At 45.8% G+C, this 16,643-nt stretch overlaps 1 protein-coding gene across 1 annotated transcript in view; it reads right to left on the bottom strand.

The window, feature by feature from the left end:
* Positions 1-16,643, bottom strand: part of PPP1R9B (protein phosphatase 1 regulatory subunit 9B) — a 97,566-nt gene that overhangs the window by 18,256 nt on the left and 62,667 nt on the right. The window contains exon 6 of the mRNA XM_030220412.1: positions 10,280-10,435. Coding sequence (XP_030076272.1) covers positions 10,280-10,435 — 156 coding nt within the window. The remainder of the gene's footprint in view (positions 1-10,279; positions 10,436-16,643) is intronic.

Here is a 16,643-nt window from a genome sequence, read left to right as displayed (position 1 = left end):
GATATATGATTAGAGAAACCCAGCATCAAACTAATAATACTACTGAAATTATGAATGAAATCCTGCTGACCTCAGCAGTGACTCATTTCACATTGAGACACAGAGATACAAAACAAAAAGTTTTGTATCTCACGGTTTCGTGAGGGTTTTTACCTCCTTTTTTGTTTTTACATTGAGACACAGCCCATTTTGAAAATAAGTAAGAGCCAAGGCAATTGAGGAACAGACCCTGAAGCAGGTTCCCGAAACAGACCAGGTCAGTGTGGGCCCGATATGCTTGACTAAAAACTGCTGAATAAGCTAAGCGACGTTTTACAGATACATATTGAAAAATCACAAAAGAAAACCTTCTAAAATGATAAAAAAGTTTCTAGAGAGTTCATTTAAAGTTGATTGACCGATGATGATTACAGCGAGTCACTGGGCTGCGTCTCAGTGTGAAACGAGTCACTGCTGAGCTCAGCTGGATATTATTCGCAGTTTCAATAGAATTATTAGTTTGGTGCCCCCACTGCGTAATTACTGACCATTTCTGGAGATAAATGGGCAGCATAGTATTCTATACATTATGTGCACCAGTATATCCCAAACACCTACCTGCAACTTACACACTACCAAAGATAGTTACAGAATAGTACTTAGACTAAGCTTGTCCAACCTACGGTCCATGCCAACAGCCTTTTCTTAGCCTGCAGATGCTTAACAATTTTGGTAGGAAACACAGATTCTTGTTACGAGATCCTTGCTTCCTCACAGCAATTCGTCCATCCGCAAGCTTCAGCTGTGTGGTGTAGAAGTAACGAGTTCTGGTGAGGAAGCAAGGATCCTGCGGCAAGAATCTGCAGGTGAAGATGAGGGGAAAGTGACAGGGTCAAGACAGGAGAGGGAGGTACATGACAGAGAAAGAGAGAGATTGGGTGAAAGCTGGGGGGGGGGGGGGGGGGGGGACATGAGAGAGAGAGAAAGAGACTGGGAGAAGGCTGGTGGGTACCTGAGAGAGAGAGAGCGAGAGAGACTGGGTGAAGGCTATGAGGGGCATATGGGAGAGAGAGAAAGAGACTGGGAGAAGGCTGTGGTAGGGTACATGACAAAGAGATTGGACGAATGCTGGGAATACACGAGAGAGAGAGAGAGAAAGGCTGGCAGGAGGCATGGGGGAGAGAGTTTGAGTGAGTGCATGCGTGTGAGCACACATCTCTTGGCCTTCCCAATCTTACAAAATATTAAACGTGGCCCCAATAAAAAAAGGTTGGAAAGCCTGACTTAGACATACTTTTGTCATGTATGTACACACGTATATGCCATTATTTTAATTGTTTACACATGCCTACTTTAAAGAATTTGCCTCCTAAATGGGTCATTCCATGCCAAGTGGTCTAAAATTAAAAAAAGTTCCCACCATCATGTTCTCCAATTTTGTTCAAATTTTATCTGTTGTGCGAGTCAGGTGTTAAACGAAGTTTCCCAAAATTTGAGGTCTCTAACTGCAATAGTTGCAGATCTAGACCACCTTTTCTGAAAGGCTGTCAGTCCATGAGCGTGCGACATTTACCAAAATGCCATTTTTGGGGTCTAATAAAATCCAAACACATTTATAAGAATGGCTAAAAAATTCTAATCCTGTACAGTTTTTGATGCCAATTCCGATGAAATACATTTTAACATTATGGATGCAAAATCCAGTCAAACAAGTTGACTCAAAGTGTTCATCAAAATTGGTCGCGACTCATCGGAACATGTTTGGACCAATATTCAGACCGCAACAACTTCCATGCAAACAAAGATACGGACTTGAAATTTTGAACAAGCATTATGCTTGTGCTGGACATAATACTACTACTACTACTATTTAGCATTTCTATAGCGCTACAAGGCATACGCAGCGCTGCACAAACATAGAAGACAGTCCCTGCTCAAAGAGCTTACAATCTAAGAGACAAAAAATAAATAAATTAAGCAAATCAAATCAATTAATGTGAACGGGAAGGAAGAGAGGAGGGTAGGTGGAGGCGAGTGGTTACAAGCGGTTACGAGTCAAAAGCAATGTTAAAGAGGTGGGCTTTCAGTCTAGATTTAAAGGTGGCCAAGGATGGGGCAAGGCGTAGGGGCTCAAGAAGTTTATTCCAGGCGTAGGGTGCAGCGAGACAGAAGGCGCGAAGTCTGGAGTTGGCAGTAGTGGAGAAGGGAACAGATAAGAAGGATTTATCCATGGAGCGGAGTGCACGGGAAGGGGTGTAGGGATGGACGAGTGTGGAGAGATACTGGGGAGCAGCAGAGTGAGTACATTTATAGGTTAGTAGAAGAAGTTTGAACAGGATGCGAAAACGGATAGGGAGCCAGTAAAGGGTCTTGAGGAGAGGGGTAGTATGAGTAAAGCGACCCTGGCGGAAGATGAGACGGGCAGCAGAGTTTTGAACCGACTGGAGAGGGGAGAGGTGACTAAGTGGGAGGCCAGCAAGAAGCAGATTGCAGTAGTCTAAACGAGAGGTGACAAGGGTGTGGATGAGGGTTTTGGTAGAGTGCTCGGAAAGAAAGGGGCGGATTTTACGGATGTTGTAAAGAAAGAAACGACAGGTGTTGGCAATCTGCTGGATATGAGCAGAGAAAGAGAGAGAAGAGTCAAAGATGACCCCAAGGTTTCGAGCTGAGGAGACAGGGAGAATGAGAGAGCCATCAACAGAAATAGAAAACGGGGGGAGTGGGGAGGTGGGTTTGGGGGGGGGGGGGGGAAATGAGAAGCTCGGTTTTGGTCATATTTAATTTCAGGTGGCGTTGAGACATCCAGACAGCAATGTCAGACAAGCACGCTGAAACTTTGGTTTGGATGCAAGGTGAGATATCAGGGGTAGTAAGGTAGATTTGGGAGTCATCAGCATAGAGATGGTAGGAAAAGCCATGGGATGAGATTAATGAGCCAAGGGAAGAAGTGTAGATAGAAAAGAGGAGGGGACCAAGAACAGAACCCTGAGGTACGCCGACAGGCAGAGGGATAGAAGTGGAAGAGGAGCCACCAGAGTGAACACTAAAGGTGCGGAGGGAGAGGTAGGAAGAGAACCAGGAAAGGACAGAGCCCTGGAATCCAAGTGAGGACCGGGTATCGAGAAGTATGCTGTGATCGACAGTGTCAAAAGCAGCGGAAAGATCAAGAAGAATGAGGATGGAATATTGACCTCTGGTTTTAGCCAGTAATAGGTCATTGGAGACTTTAGTAAGCGCAGTTTCGGTTGAGTGGAGAGGGCCAGATTTGCAAGTAACCAGCATCTATAACCGCCCTGCAGGATCTCTTCAAAGTTGGCACTGTCAGCGCAAATGGTAAAGTGTACCAAAGTTCAAAGCCAATTATTTAAAAAAAGAGTCTGCCTGAATCAGCTTGTGAGCAGTATCATCTGAAAGAGAAAATTGTGCTCTACAACACTGATATGTTTTTGTTTTGCAATGCCACCATTAAGTAGCCATTTACTCAGGTCAAAGTATGTTATATTTTGTGTGCACGATGTATTGCGTTGGTCCATGATGGCTGAGCATTACTGGTTATCACATTGAAACCAGCATCCCCATCGCCATTGGGGCCACGCCCGATAGCCATGCAGTAACAGCCACGGGGGGTGGGTATCTTTACTGCAGGATCCCAGGCCTGATTATGGGTTTCTTTACTGTAGGATCCCAAGCCTGATTGTGTTCCCAGGCCTGCCTTCTTCAGTTACTTCACTGCAGGTTCCCAAGCCTGCCTTCTTCAGTTACTTCATCATTCTGAAAGCATCATTGATCTGCAAGAGAACGGTTTCAGGGAAACTATATTGCCGACCAGATGATGTCACTGATGGAGCTGGAATAACAGCAATGATAAGTTGTTCTGGGATCCAGCAAGTATCGTGTCTTACCGGCCAATAAAATGAAATAGCGGGACCATGAGGATGCATAAAGCTTATGAAAGCATCTTTCTGTTCAACTGACGTTTCACAAACGTTTCCAATCCACCATAAATGCAAGCAACATACTGCCCAGGCTGAAGATTTGTGACTTTATCCATTTGTTCAGCATCACTAATTTATTAAGCTGGAATATTCACCTGAGATGGCACGACCAAACTGATAACAGCGCACAATAAACGATTGGACAATCAACGAATAAAATATGAATTAATAATTATATCAATACTTTTAAGTGACTATTAAGACTCAATTTCCTAGCAATGAAGAAAAATTAGAACAAGTGTACTAAATATAACATACTTTGACCTGAGTAAATGGCTACTTAATGGTGGCATTGCAAAACAAAAACATATCAGTGTTGTAGAGCACAATTTTCTCTTTCAGATGATACTGTTCACAAGCTGATTCAGGCAGACTCCTTTTTAATAATTGGCTTTGAACTTTGGTACATTTTACCATTTGCGCTGACTGTGCCTACTTTGAAGAGATCCTACAGGGCGGTTATAGATGCTGGTTAGTTGCAAATCTGGCAGTATTATGTCCAGCACAAGCATAATGCTTGTTCAAAATTTCAAGTCCGTATCTTTGTTTGCATGGAAGTTGTTGCGGTCTGAATATTGGTCCAAACATGTTCCGATGAGTCGCAACCAATTTTGATGCACATTTTGAGTCAACTTGTTTGACTGGATTTTGCATCCATAATGTTAAAATGTATTTCATCGGAATTGGCATCAAAAACTGTACAGGATTAGAATTTTTTAGCCATTCTTATAAATGTGTTTGGATTTTATTAGACCCCAAAAATGGCATTTTGGTAAATGTCGCGCGCTCATGGACTGACAACCTTTCAGAAAAGGGGGTCTAGATCTGCAACTATTGCAGTTAGAGACCTCAAATTTTGGGAAACTTCGTTTAACACCTGACTCGAGCAACAGATAAAATTTGAACAAAATTGGAGACATGATGGTGGGAAGGTTTAGACCGCTTGGCATGGAATGACCAAATGTCCTAAAGTCACAATACCCTTATTTTAGCTTCCCCAGTCAGCAATTTTCCCCGCCAGCAACTACAAGACCTCTCAGTCATCCAATTGCCCCCCTCCTTCTCCAATATGTCCAGGGGCGTAGCCAGACACCCAATTTTGGGTGGGCAGAAGTACTCCGCAAGTGATTTGGTCTCTCCCTCTCTCACCTGCATGCCATATGGTCCTTCAAACATCAGCCCCTCCCCTGCATACCTTTTAAATAGCAGATTTTTACCGACAGCGAGCAGCAACTAATACACACTGCTCATGTTGGCCTCACAGCCTTCCCTCTGATGTAACTTCCTGTTTCCGCATAGGCAGGAATACATCAGCGGGAAGGCTGTGGGGCTGGTGCGAGCAGTATGTATCAGTCGCTGCTCACTGCAGGTATCTGGTATTTACAAGGTATGCAGGAGGGACAGCTGTTGGGAGTTTTCGGCTGGTGGGGCTTGGGGAATCCCTGCCAGCCACATCATAGATGTGCTGCTACTGGGTGGGCCTGGGCCCACCCAGGCCCACCCTTGGCAACGCCACTGAATATATCACATGCTGATCCCACTCCTTGATCCCCCTACCCCAGCTGTTACCAGGATTACAATGGTCCGTGGTGTGTAGTGGGAGAAGGGGTGATGCCCAGTTGGTCTTACTCCTCCATTTTCTGTGTTCAAAATTGTGCATGTGACCCCTAGTGGTAATATCGTGGTATTACTGCTAGGGATTAGGCTGTGAAGACCCTAGCAGGATTACCACTAGTAGTTGCGGGTGCGATTTCAAACAAGGCTATGAAACAATGGGAGCGAATGGGCATCGCTTCTGCCCTCAAGAGACACAAGGGACCACTGGGATCCCAGTAGTAGCTGGGGAAGGAGGATTGGGGATGAGTTGGGGTCAGCACATTTTTCATGCTACCAATCCCAGGGCAAGCAGTGGCTTCCCCATGTCTGTCTCAATAGTAGACTATGGACTCCTCCTCCAGGAACTTGTCCAAACTATTTTAAACCCAGATACGCTAATGGTGTTACTACATTCTCCGGCAAAGAGTTCCAGAGCTTAACTATTTGCCGAGTGATAAAATATTTCCATGCAACTTCCTCGAGTGTCCCCTAGTCTTCGTACTGTTGGAACGAGTAAAAAAAAATTGATTTACTTCTACACCACTCAGGATTTTGTAGACCTGAATCATATCTCCCCTCATCCGTCACTTTTCTAAGCTGAAGAGCCCTAAGCTTTTTAGCCTTTCCTCATACAAAAGGCGTTCCATCCCCTTTATCATTTTGGCCACTCTTCCTTAAACCTTTTCTAATTCCGCTTTATCTTTTTTGAGATACGGCAATCACAACTAAACGCAATACTCAAGGTGTGGTTGCACCATGTAGTTATACAGAAGCATTATAGTATTTTCAGTCTTACTCACCATCCCTTTCTTAACAATTCCTAGCATCCTGTTTGATTTTTTGGCCGCCGCCGCACACTGAGCAGAAGATTTCTGTGTATTACCTACACCACCACCTAGATCTTTTCCTTGAGTGCTGATCCCCAAGGTGGACCCTAGCATCAGGTAACTATGATTTGGATTGTTCATTCCAATGTGCATCACCTTGCATTTGTCCACATTAAATTTCATCTGCCATTTGGATGCCCAGGGCTTCCAATTTCCTAAGGTCTTTGTGCAATATTTCACAGTCCGCACATGATTTAACAACCTTGAATAGCTTTGTGTCATCTGTAAATTTAATCACCTCACTCGTCATTTCGATTTCCATATCATTCATAAATATGTTAAATAGTACCAGTCCCGGTACTGATCCCTGTGGCACGCCACCTTCCTCCATTGAGAGAAATGACCATTTAACCCTACCCTCTGTTTTCTGTCCAATAAACCAATTCCTAATCCACACCAGAACCTTGCCTCCTATTACATGGCGCTCTAATTTTCTCAGGAGTCTCTCATGAGGAACTTTATCAAAAGGTTTTTGAAAATCTAGATACACTACATTAACTGGCTCACCTTCATCCACAAATTTATTCACACCTTCAAGAAATGAAGCAAATTGATGACGCAAGACTTCCCTTGGCTGAATCCATTCTGACTCTGTCCCATTAAACCATGTTTGTCTAAGTGTTCTGTAATTTTATTCATTATAATAGTTTCCACTATTTTGCCCGGCACAGACGTCAGGATTACCAGTCTGTAATACTTAACATGATTTAGAGATACCATACATCTGCAAGGAAATTCTAGATCAAAGGTTCCACTCAAAGTTAGAACTCTTGGCTTAACAGCCAAGAATTCCTGTCTCCTTTTCTGGGTATCACTAGCAAAGTCAGGAAATATTTGTATTAATAAGCCCCAAAACTTCGCTTTCATATGATGAAAATAAAGACGAAAAATATTGTTCCTATCAGGTTCTAGAGCAAAAGTCACCAGAAGTGCAGTTCTCTTTCTTCCAAAGAGCTTTCCAGAAACTCGGTAAGATTTAATTCAGATTGAAGTCCATCAGTGGAAACCCTCAAATACTGGGCTCTAACTATGGGTGGAAAGCCCTAATATCTCCTGAAAATATTTCCTCAGCATATCCATTGCAGGAATTAGTGGAGATTTAGGAAAATTCAGAAACCTCAGGTTATTCCTCCTGAGACGATTATCCAGACATCTAAGTTTATGACCTGAATATTCCTCTCCTTAACAGTAGCAGAAACAAAGCTCTGGAATTGCTTTATCTCATTCTCTAAGGGGCCTACTCTGACGGCTTGTTGCCCCAGGTCCTTAGATAGAGTTGAGACATTTTCTTTCAATAAATGTACCTCATTCCCAAAGAAAGCAGAGACTTGAAGGAGAGAAGCTTATACATCCGAAATGGCTTCCCACAAGGACTCCAAAGTCACAACTGCAGGTTTCTTCCCAGTGGCGTAGGAAAGGGGGGGGGGGGGGGGTACGGCACTGTTTCTTCCATTCTCTTGGGCCCAAGGCTATTCCCTCAGGTGAAGAGAGGGGCTACATTCCACTCTGCCTTGCCTTGAAAGATGACACCACCGGGGAACATAGTAACATAGTCTATGACGATAGATAAAGACATGTACGGGCCATCCAGTTTGCCCAACAAGATAAGCTCCATATACATGGTATGTGATACTTTATATGTATACCTGGATTTGATTTGTCCTTGCCATTTTCAGGGCACAGGTCATAGAAGTCTGCCCAGCACTGGTTTTGCTTCCCAATTACCAGTGTTGCCACCCAATCTCCGCTACGATTCCATGGATCCATTCCTTCTAAAGAGGATTCCTTTGTATTTATCCTACGCATGTTTGAATTCTATTACCGTCTTCATCTCCACCACCACCCGCGGGAGGGCATTCCATGTATCCACCACCCTCTCCGTGAAAAAATACTTCCTGACGTTACTCCTCAGTCTGTCCCCCTTCAACCTCAATTCATGTCCTCTAGTTCTACCACCTTCCTGAAGAAGGAGCTGCCAATCCCTCCTTTACTACCACAGGCTTAGACAGCCCTTTTGGCATCTCTAACCCTGGTGTTCCTGCTGCTGCCAAACACTTCCAGGTCTAGGAGGTGCAGTGTTCGGGGGAGGGCTCAGAGACACTAAAGTTGTTCCCAAAGACCCAATTGAAGCTGGTTTTAAGACCTCCTGTGGCTGAATTTCAAAATTTCTCCATGTGGCTTGCTTCTGGGTAAGGCCTCCACTGGGGTTTGGAGGACTCCCCTAGCTTTTGCCTTCCTCTTCCTCATGAACAAACACGGGGGGAGTTACCCAAACTGCAGGACGGTCTCGGAGGTAAAAGGAGCTCAGACGCACACGTCTGCCTCCAGCACCATCTTGCTTCCCTCACCTCACCTTTTTAATGCTTCTCTAGAGTCAGGAGCGGTCCCAGGGAACTGAAGAAGCGCAGATGTGGTCCCTTTCCACAAAAGTAGAAGTAAGAAGAGTTTGGGAGCTACAGGCCACTAAGTCTGACTTTTGTGGTAAGTAAATTAATGGAAATGCTTTTGAAACGGAGAATAGTAGTTTTTGGAATCCAATGGACGAGGTGTGTGTGTGCATCATAGGAATGGAGTGGAAGTGTGCATGAAAGAGTATGGAAAACTGTGGTGCATGTAGGAGTGGGGGGGGGGGGGGGTATTTCATGCCTGGGGGAGATGCCAGCCTTTATAATAAGGGTATTCTGACAAAAAAAATCTACTATAATAAAACGCACCCTCAACGTTCTGAGGACACTGACGTCACTGCAGGCACTCACACACCGGTTCATAAGTTCATGGTGGTGAAGCCAGAACACTCACCATGTCTCCGTGCCCCGCCCTCGCGTCACACGTGATGACGTCAAGGGCGGAACACGTACACAACAAGGCAAATGAACGCATGGGGAGCAGTAGGGAAACACATGGAGTGTGTTTCCCTACTCCTCCCCTTCCAACAAATCACAGCTGCCGAGGACGTGCCCATCACCCCGCCCCTTTTGCCCCATCACCCCGCCCCTTTAAAGGTACCGCCCCGCTCCCCGTCGCCCCCTCTTCCCCTCATCACCTTCCCTCCCCCCTGTCACCTCCCCTCCCCTTACACCACTATCCCTGGTGGTCTAGCGGTACCTGTTCACTCGGGCAGGAACGAAAGAGCCCCCGCTTTCCTGCGCGGAGCGCTGCTGCTAGCTGCCCGGCTGCATAGTGTGTGAGTCCGGCTCTCGGAGTTTCAAAATGGCCGCCGAGACTTCAAGCTGCCTCGCGAGACATCAACTCTCGGCGGCCATTTTGAAACGCCGAGAGCCGGACTCCCACACGATGCAGCAGGGCAGCTAGCAGCACCGCTACGGGCAGGAAAGAGGGGGCTCTTTCTTTCCTGCCCCGACCGAACAGGTACCTCTACACCACCAGGGAGACTAGCGTAAGGGGAGGGGAAGGGAGTCCCGTGCCCGCTAGCGCCCGTTTCATCAGAGGCAGAAACGGGCCTTTTTTCCTAGTTACAAATAAAATGTGCAGAATTTTCAATTTTTTGGTTCAGAATTCCCCCTGGAGTACTATGTTCTTCCACACCGCACATAAAATTTCTATCCATAATGATTTCATGTTGCATTTTGTTTCACTCTATGTCATTTTTAACATACAGTGCCATCTCTCCAGCAATTTAATTTGGTATATACCTGTTCTTGCACACCCTCTGTCACTTACCGTTTCCTAAACACAGGTACATAAACTGTCTGCAGGCAGGAGCACACTGACTCAGGGACACACACCTATGGGTAATCACAAACTCTCTCCATTAATGCACATACAGGTTCTCTCACATGCACAGTGGCATGCGCTACCCACCTCCTTAAACTTGTGAACCAGTTTCTCGGGGTCCATCTCAATAGGGGACAACATGTCTTCATTCTCTGGCAATTCAAAGACCTCAATGGCCATCTCACTGCCTGGGAACACTGGACTCAAGTCTTCCTCCTCTTCATCCGTGGCGTACTCTCCCGTCTGCAACCGAAACCTGAAATCATCAGCTGTAATCCAACACAAAAGCCCCACGCCCTGGGCACCCGAAGGTCGATATTTCAAGTGATTTAACCTGCCAGAAACAGCTCCCAGCCGGTTAAATTGACTGTTTGAGGCCAACGGCTAATTTTAGGCAGCACTTAATCGGTTACTGATGTTACATAACATAACATAGTAGATGACGGCAGAAAAAGACCTGCACGGTTCATCCAGTCTGCCCAAGAAGATAAATTCCTATGTGCTACTTTTTTATTTGTACTGTCCTCTTCAGGGCACAGACCGTATAAGTCTGGCCAGCCCTATCCCTGCCTCCCAACCACCAACCCCGCCTCCCACCACCAGCTCTGGCACAGACCGTATAAGTCTGCCCAGCACTATCCTCGCCTCCCAACTACCAGTCCCGCCTCCCACCACCAGCTCTGGCACAGACCGTAGAAGTCTGCCCAGCACTATCCCCGCCGCCCAACCATCAGCCCCGGCACAGACCGTATAAGTCTGCCCAGCACTAGCCCCGCCTCCCAACCACCAACCCCGCCTCCCACCACCAGCTCTGGCACAGACCGTATAAGTCTGCCCAGCACTATCCCCGCCGCCCAACCATCAGCCCCGGCACAGACCGTATAAGTCTGGCCAGCCCTATCCCCGCCTCCCAACCACCAACCCTGTCTCCCACCACCAGCACTGGCACAGACCCTATAAGTCTGCCCAGCACTATCCTCGCCTCCCAACCATCAGCCCCGGCACAGACCGTATAAGTCTGCCCAGCACTAGTCCCGTCTCCCAACCACCAGCCCCAGCACAGACCGTATAAGTCTGCCCAGCACTATCCCCGCCTCCCAACCACCAACCCCGCCTCCCACCACCAGCTCTGGCACAGACCTTATAAGTCTGCCCAGCACTATCCCCGCCTCCCAACCACCAGTGGCTAGTACCGAACTGAAAACCAGCTATTTTGGGGGCGTTCCAGACATGAAGTTGGCACCTGGCCAGTTAAATGCCCCATAACCGTTTATCTGTGAATTTTCAGCAGGACGTGGCCAGTCATGACCCACTGAAACAGTGGCGGCCCTACCATTAGGCCACCTGAGGCGGCACCTCCCCTTTCCTTCCTCCACCCCCTTCCCAGAGTGTACCTTCTTTATCCATTTTCCAAAAAGTGACAGCTACAACGGCAGCAGCAGCGATTCCCATGCACTGCCCTGCCACCAACACCGGCGTCTTCTCTTTACTGTAGTCCGCCTCTCTGATGTAACCTCCTGTTTCCTCAGAGGCGGGCCGTAGCAGAGAAGAGGCCGGTACCGGCGGCAGGGCAGCGCATGGGAAATGCGGCCACCACCGTCTTTTGGAAAATGGAAAAAGAAGGTAAACTCAGGGAAGGGAGTGGAGGAAGGAAGAGGGGAGATGCCAGACCATGGCCTGGAAGGGTGGAATCTCAGCCCTGCCTCAGGCCGCCCCTGCATTGAAAATTCATAGTTAGCGACTAGCCTGTTATATCGCGTGATATAACCGGCTACCTACCAATTTTCAGTGCATCACCGGCTAAGTTTGGTGGCCATATTTGGCCACATGAATACCAGGCCTATCTTTGGCCAGTTTAAACTTAATCGGCCAGCGCTAAATATCGCCCTGGCCAATTAAGTTTGAACCAGCCAGAAATAAACCGGAAACTGCCCAGCATTGAATATCCAGACTCAGCACCAACCACGGGTGTTAGCCAGGCTAACTCCTGCAGTCTAAATATCGGGACCCTCATGTCCAAATTTACATCTGCTCTGATGAGGGTGTAGAGAGACACCTATGATTGATATTCAAAATGATTTCACTGGCTAGAAACAGCCGCTGATCAGTTAAATCAATTGTTCGGGACTATCCGATCATTTTCGGCAGCACTTAACCGGTTATCTCTGCTCGTAATTAGTTGGGGTGTTTTGGGGGCAGAGCCAGAACTTGGCCAGTTAAGTGCCAAGATTCAGCGGTCAAAACCGGCCAGGGTAGCTGCATAAATGGGACCACATAAAAGTCAGTCCTATCTTTATGTGGTTGATGAAGTTCTGAATATCGACTTAACTGGCCATGTGTTAGCCAGTGCCATATAAACTGGAGATTCAATGCCAAAGCCCATATTTACCCCTATGTACCATCTTTCAATGCACATACGAGTCCATAAATCTGTTCAGATGTCTTCAGCAGAGCAATTTCAGAAAGACCCTTTTTTACAGATGCTTAATAAAGTTACACCCAAATGGGAAAAATGCCTCTTTAGTATTCCTGGTCCAATCTGACTCAGCAATGCCACTGAGAAAGAATCTGAGGCCGGCACTGGGGTGAAAATATCTTTCCTGATTCCTGACACAGTTCTGTCCTAGTCCTTTCCTTTCCTTTCTGAGCACACTAGCAGAACCCTTATCCACACTCTCATCACCTCTCGCTTAGACTATTGCAACTTGCTTCTCACAGGTCTCCCACTTAGCCATCTCTCTCCTCTTCAATCTGTTCAAATTTCTGCTGAACGACTAATATTCCGCCAGGGTCGTTATGCTCATATTAGCCCTCTCCTCAAGTCACTTCACTGGTTTCCTATCCGTTTCCGCATACAGTTCAAACTCCTCTTATTGACCTATAAGTGCATTCACTCTGCAGCTCCTCGGTACCTCTCCACTCTCATCTCTCCCTACATTCCTCCCCAGGAACTCCGTTCATTTGGTAAATCTCTTATCTGCACCCTTCTCCTCCACTGCTAACTCCAGACTCCGTTCCTTTTATCTTGCTGCACCATATGACTGGAATAGACTTCCTGAGCCGGTATCTCTGGCCGTCTTCAAATCTAAGCTAAAAGCCCATCTTTTTGATGCTGCTTTTAACTCCTAACCCTTATTCACTTGTTCAGTACCCTTATTTTATCATCCTCACTTTAATATTCCCTTATCTCTTGTTTGTCCTGTTTGTCTGTCCTAATTAGATTGTAAGCTCTGTTGAGCAGGGACTGTCTCTTCATGTTCAAGTGTACAGCGCTGCGTACGTCTAGTAGCGCTATAGAAATGATAAGTAGTAGTAGTCTTTGGGATTCCGGAATCTTGCTATTCTTTGGGTTCCGGAATCTTGCTACTGTTTCGGATTCCGCACAGAATCTTGCTACTCTTTCAGATTCCAGAATCTTTCTACTCTTTGTCCTTATCTCTTGATTGTCCTGTTTGTCTGTCCTAATTAGATTGTAAGCTCTGCCGAGCAGGGACTGTCTCTTCATGTTCAAGTGTACAGTGCTGCTTACGTCTAGTAGCGCTATAGAAATGATAAGTAGTAGTAGTCTTTGGGATTCTGGAATGTTGCTACTCTTTGGGATTCCGCACGGAATCTTACTTCTCTTTGGGGTTCTGGAATCTTGCTACTCTTTGTCCTTGTCCTTTATTTGTCCTGTTTGTCTGTCCTAATTAGATTTTAAGCTCTGTCGAGCAGGGACTGTCTCTTCATGTTCAAGTGTACAGCGCTGCGTACTTCTAGTAGCGCTATAGAAATGATAAGTAGTAGTAGTCTTTGGGATTCCGGAATCTTGCTATTCTTTGGGTTCCGGAATCTTGCTACTGTTTCGGATTCCGCACAGAATCTTGCTACTCTTTCAGATTCCGGAATCTTTCTACTCTTTGTCCTTATCTCTTGATTGTCCTGTTTGTCTGTCCTAATTAGATTGTAAGCTCTGCCGAGCAGGGACTGTCTCTTCATGTTCAAGTGTACAGTGCTGCGTACGTCTAGTAGCGCTATAGAAATGATGATTATTAGTAATCTTTGGGATTCCGGAATGTTGCTACTGTTTGGGATTCCGCACGGAAGCTTACTACTCTTTGGGGTTCTGGAATCTTGCTACTCTTTGTCCTTATCCTTTATTTGTCCTGTTTGTCTGTCCTAATTAGATTGTAAGCTCTGTTGAGCAGGGACTGTCTCTTCATGTTCAAGTGTACAGCGCTGCGTACGTCTAGTAGCGCTATAGAAATGATAAGTAGTAATAGTCTTTGGGATTCCGGAATCTTGCTATTCTTTGGGTTCCGGAATCTTGCTACTGTTTCGGATTCCGCACAGAATCTTGCTACTCTTTCAGATTCCGGAATCTTTCTACTCTTTGTCCTTATCTCTTGATTGTCCTGTTTGTCTGTCCTAATTAGATTGTAAGCTCTGCCGAGCAGGGACTGTCTCTTCATGTTCAAGTGTACAGCGCTGCGTACGTCTAGTAGCGCTATAGAAATGATAAGTAGTAGTAGTCTTTGGGATTCCGGAATCTTGCTATTCTTTGGGTTCCGGAATCTTGCTACTGTTTCGGATTCCGCACAGAATCTTGCTACTCTTTCAGATTCCAGAATCTTTCTACTCTTTGTCCTTATCTCTTGATTGTCCTGTTTGTCTGTCCTAATTAGATTGTAAGCTCTGCCGAGCAGGGACTGTCTCTTCATGTTCAAGTGTACAGTGCTGCTTACGTCTAGTAGCGCTATAGAAATGATAAGTAGTAGTAGTCTTTGGGATTCCGGAATCTTGCTATTCTTTGGGTTCCGGAATCTTGCTACTGTTTCGGATTCCGCACAGAATCTTGCTACTCTTTCAGATTCCAAAATCTTTCTACTCTTTGTCCTTATCTCTTGATTGTCCTGTTTGTCTGTCCTAATTAGATTGTAAGCTCTGCCGAGCAGGGACTGTCTCTTCATGTTCAAGTGTACAGTGCTGCTTACGTCTAGTAGCGCTATAGAAATGATAAGTAGTAGTAGTCTTTGGGATTCTGGAATGTTGCTACTCTTTGGGATTCCGCACGGAATCTTACTTCTCTTTGGGGTTCTGGAATCTTGCTACTCTTTGTCCTTGTCCTTTATTTGTCCTGTTTGTCTGTCCTAATTAGATTTTAAGCTCTGTCGAGCAGGGACTGTCTCTTCATGTTCAAGTGTACAGCGCTGCGTACTTCTAGTAGCGCTATAGAAATGATAAGTAGTAGTAGTCTTTGGGATTCCGGAATCTTGCTATTCTTTGGGTTCCGGAATCTTGCTACTGTTTCGGATTCCGCACAGAATCTTGCTACTCTTTCAGATTCCGGAATCTTTCTACTCTTTGTCCTTATCTCTTGATTGTCCTGTTTGTCTGTCCTAATTAGATTGTAAGCTCTGCCGAGCAGGGACTGTCTCTTCATGTTCAAGTGTACAGTGCTGCGTACGTCTAGTAGCGCTATAGAAATGATGATTATTAGTAATCTTTGGGATTCCGGAATGTTGCTACTGTTTGGGATTCCGCACGGAAGCTTACTACTCTTTGGGGTTCTGGAATCTTGCTACTCTTTGTCCTTATCCTTTATTTGTCCTGTTTGTCTGTCCTAATTAGATTGTAAGCTCTGTTGAGCAGGGACTGTCTCTTCATGTTCAAGTGTACAGCGCTGCGTACGTCTAGTAGCGCTATAGAAATGATAAGTAGTAATAGTCTTTGGGATTCCGGAATCTTGCTATTCTTTGGGTTCCGGAATCTTGCTACTGTTTCGGATTCCGCACAGAATCTTGCTACTCTTTCAGATTCCGGAATCTTTCTACTCTTTGTCCTTATCTCTTGATTGTCCTGTTTGTCTGTCCTAATTAGATTGTAAGCTCTGCCGAGCAGGGACTGTCTCTTCATGTTCAAGTGTACAGTGCTGCGTACGTCTAGTAGCGCTATAGAAATGATAAGTAGTAGTAGTCTTTGGGATTCCGGAATGTTGCTACTCTTTGGGATTCCGCACGGAATCTTACTACTCTTTGGGGTTCTGGAATCTTGCTACTCTTTGTCCTTATCCTTTATTTGTCCTGTTGGTCTGTCCTAATTAGATTGTAAGCTCTGTTGAGCAGGGACTGTCTCTTCATGTTCAAATGTACAGTGCTGCGTACGTCTAGTAGCGCTTTAGAAATAAGTAGTAGTAGTCCAGTGTGTGTGTGTTTCTGTATCTCTGCATTTCTGCTGACTCCCGTGCTGTACTAGTTCTGTCGTAGTCGTGTGTATCTACTTCTGTTATTTCTGCTTGCTGATACTGGTCTGAGTTTCTCACTTTCATTGCTGGAGTGGTGTGTTGTTTCTCTACCTACCCCCCACCCCCGGGATGATGAAATGAGAGATACGTTATCTATTTCTGTAGTTTTAGATTCTGGGACCCACAGACATAGGTAGGAGGCAAAAAACCACAACCTTGTCATGCCCA

Source organism: Microcaecilia unicolor, chromosome 12 (genome assembly GCF_901765095.1).
Source record: "Microcaecilia unicolor chromosome 12, aMicUni1.1, whole genome shotgun sequence".
NCBI classification, from domain to species: domain Eukaryota; kingdom Metazoa; phylum Chordata; class Amphibia; order Gymnophiona; family Siphonopidae; genus Microcaecilia; species Microcaecilia unicolor.
Note: the sequence above shows the minus strand (reverse complement) of the source record. Positions and strands in the feature narration are given on the sequence as shown.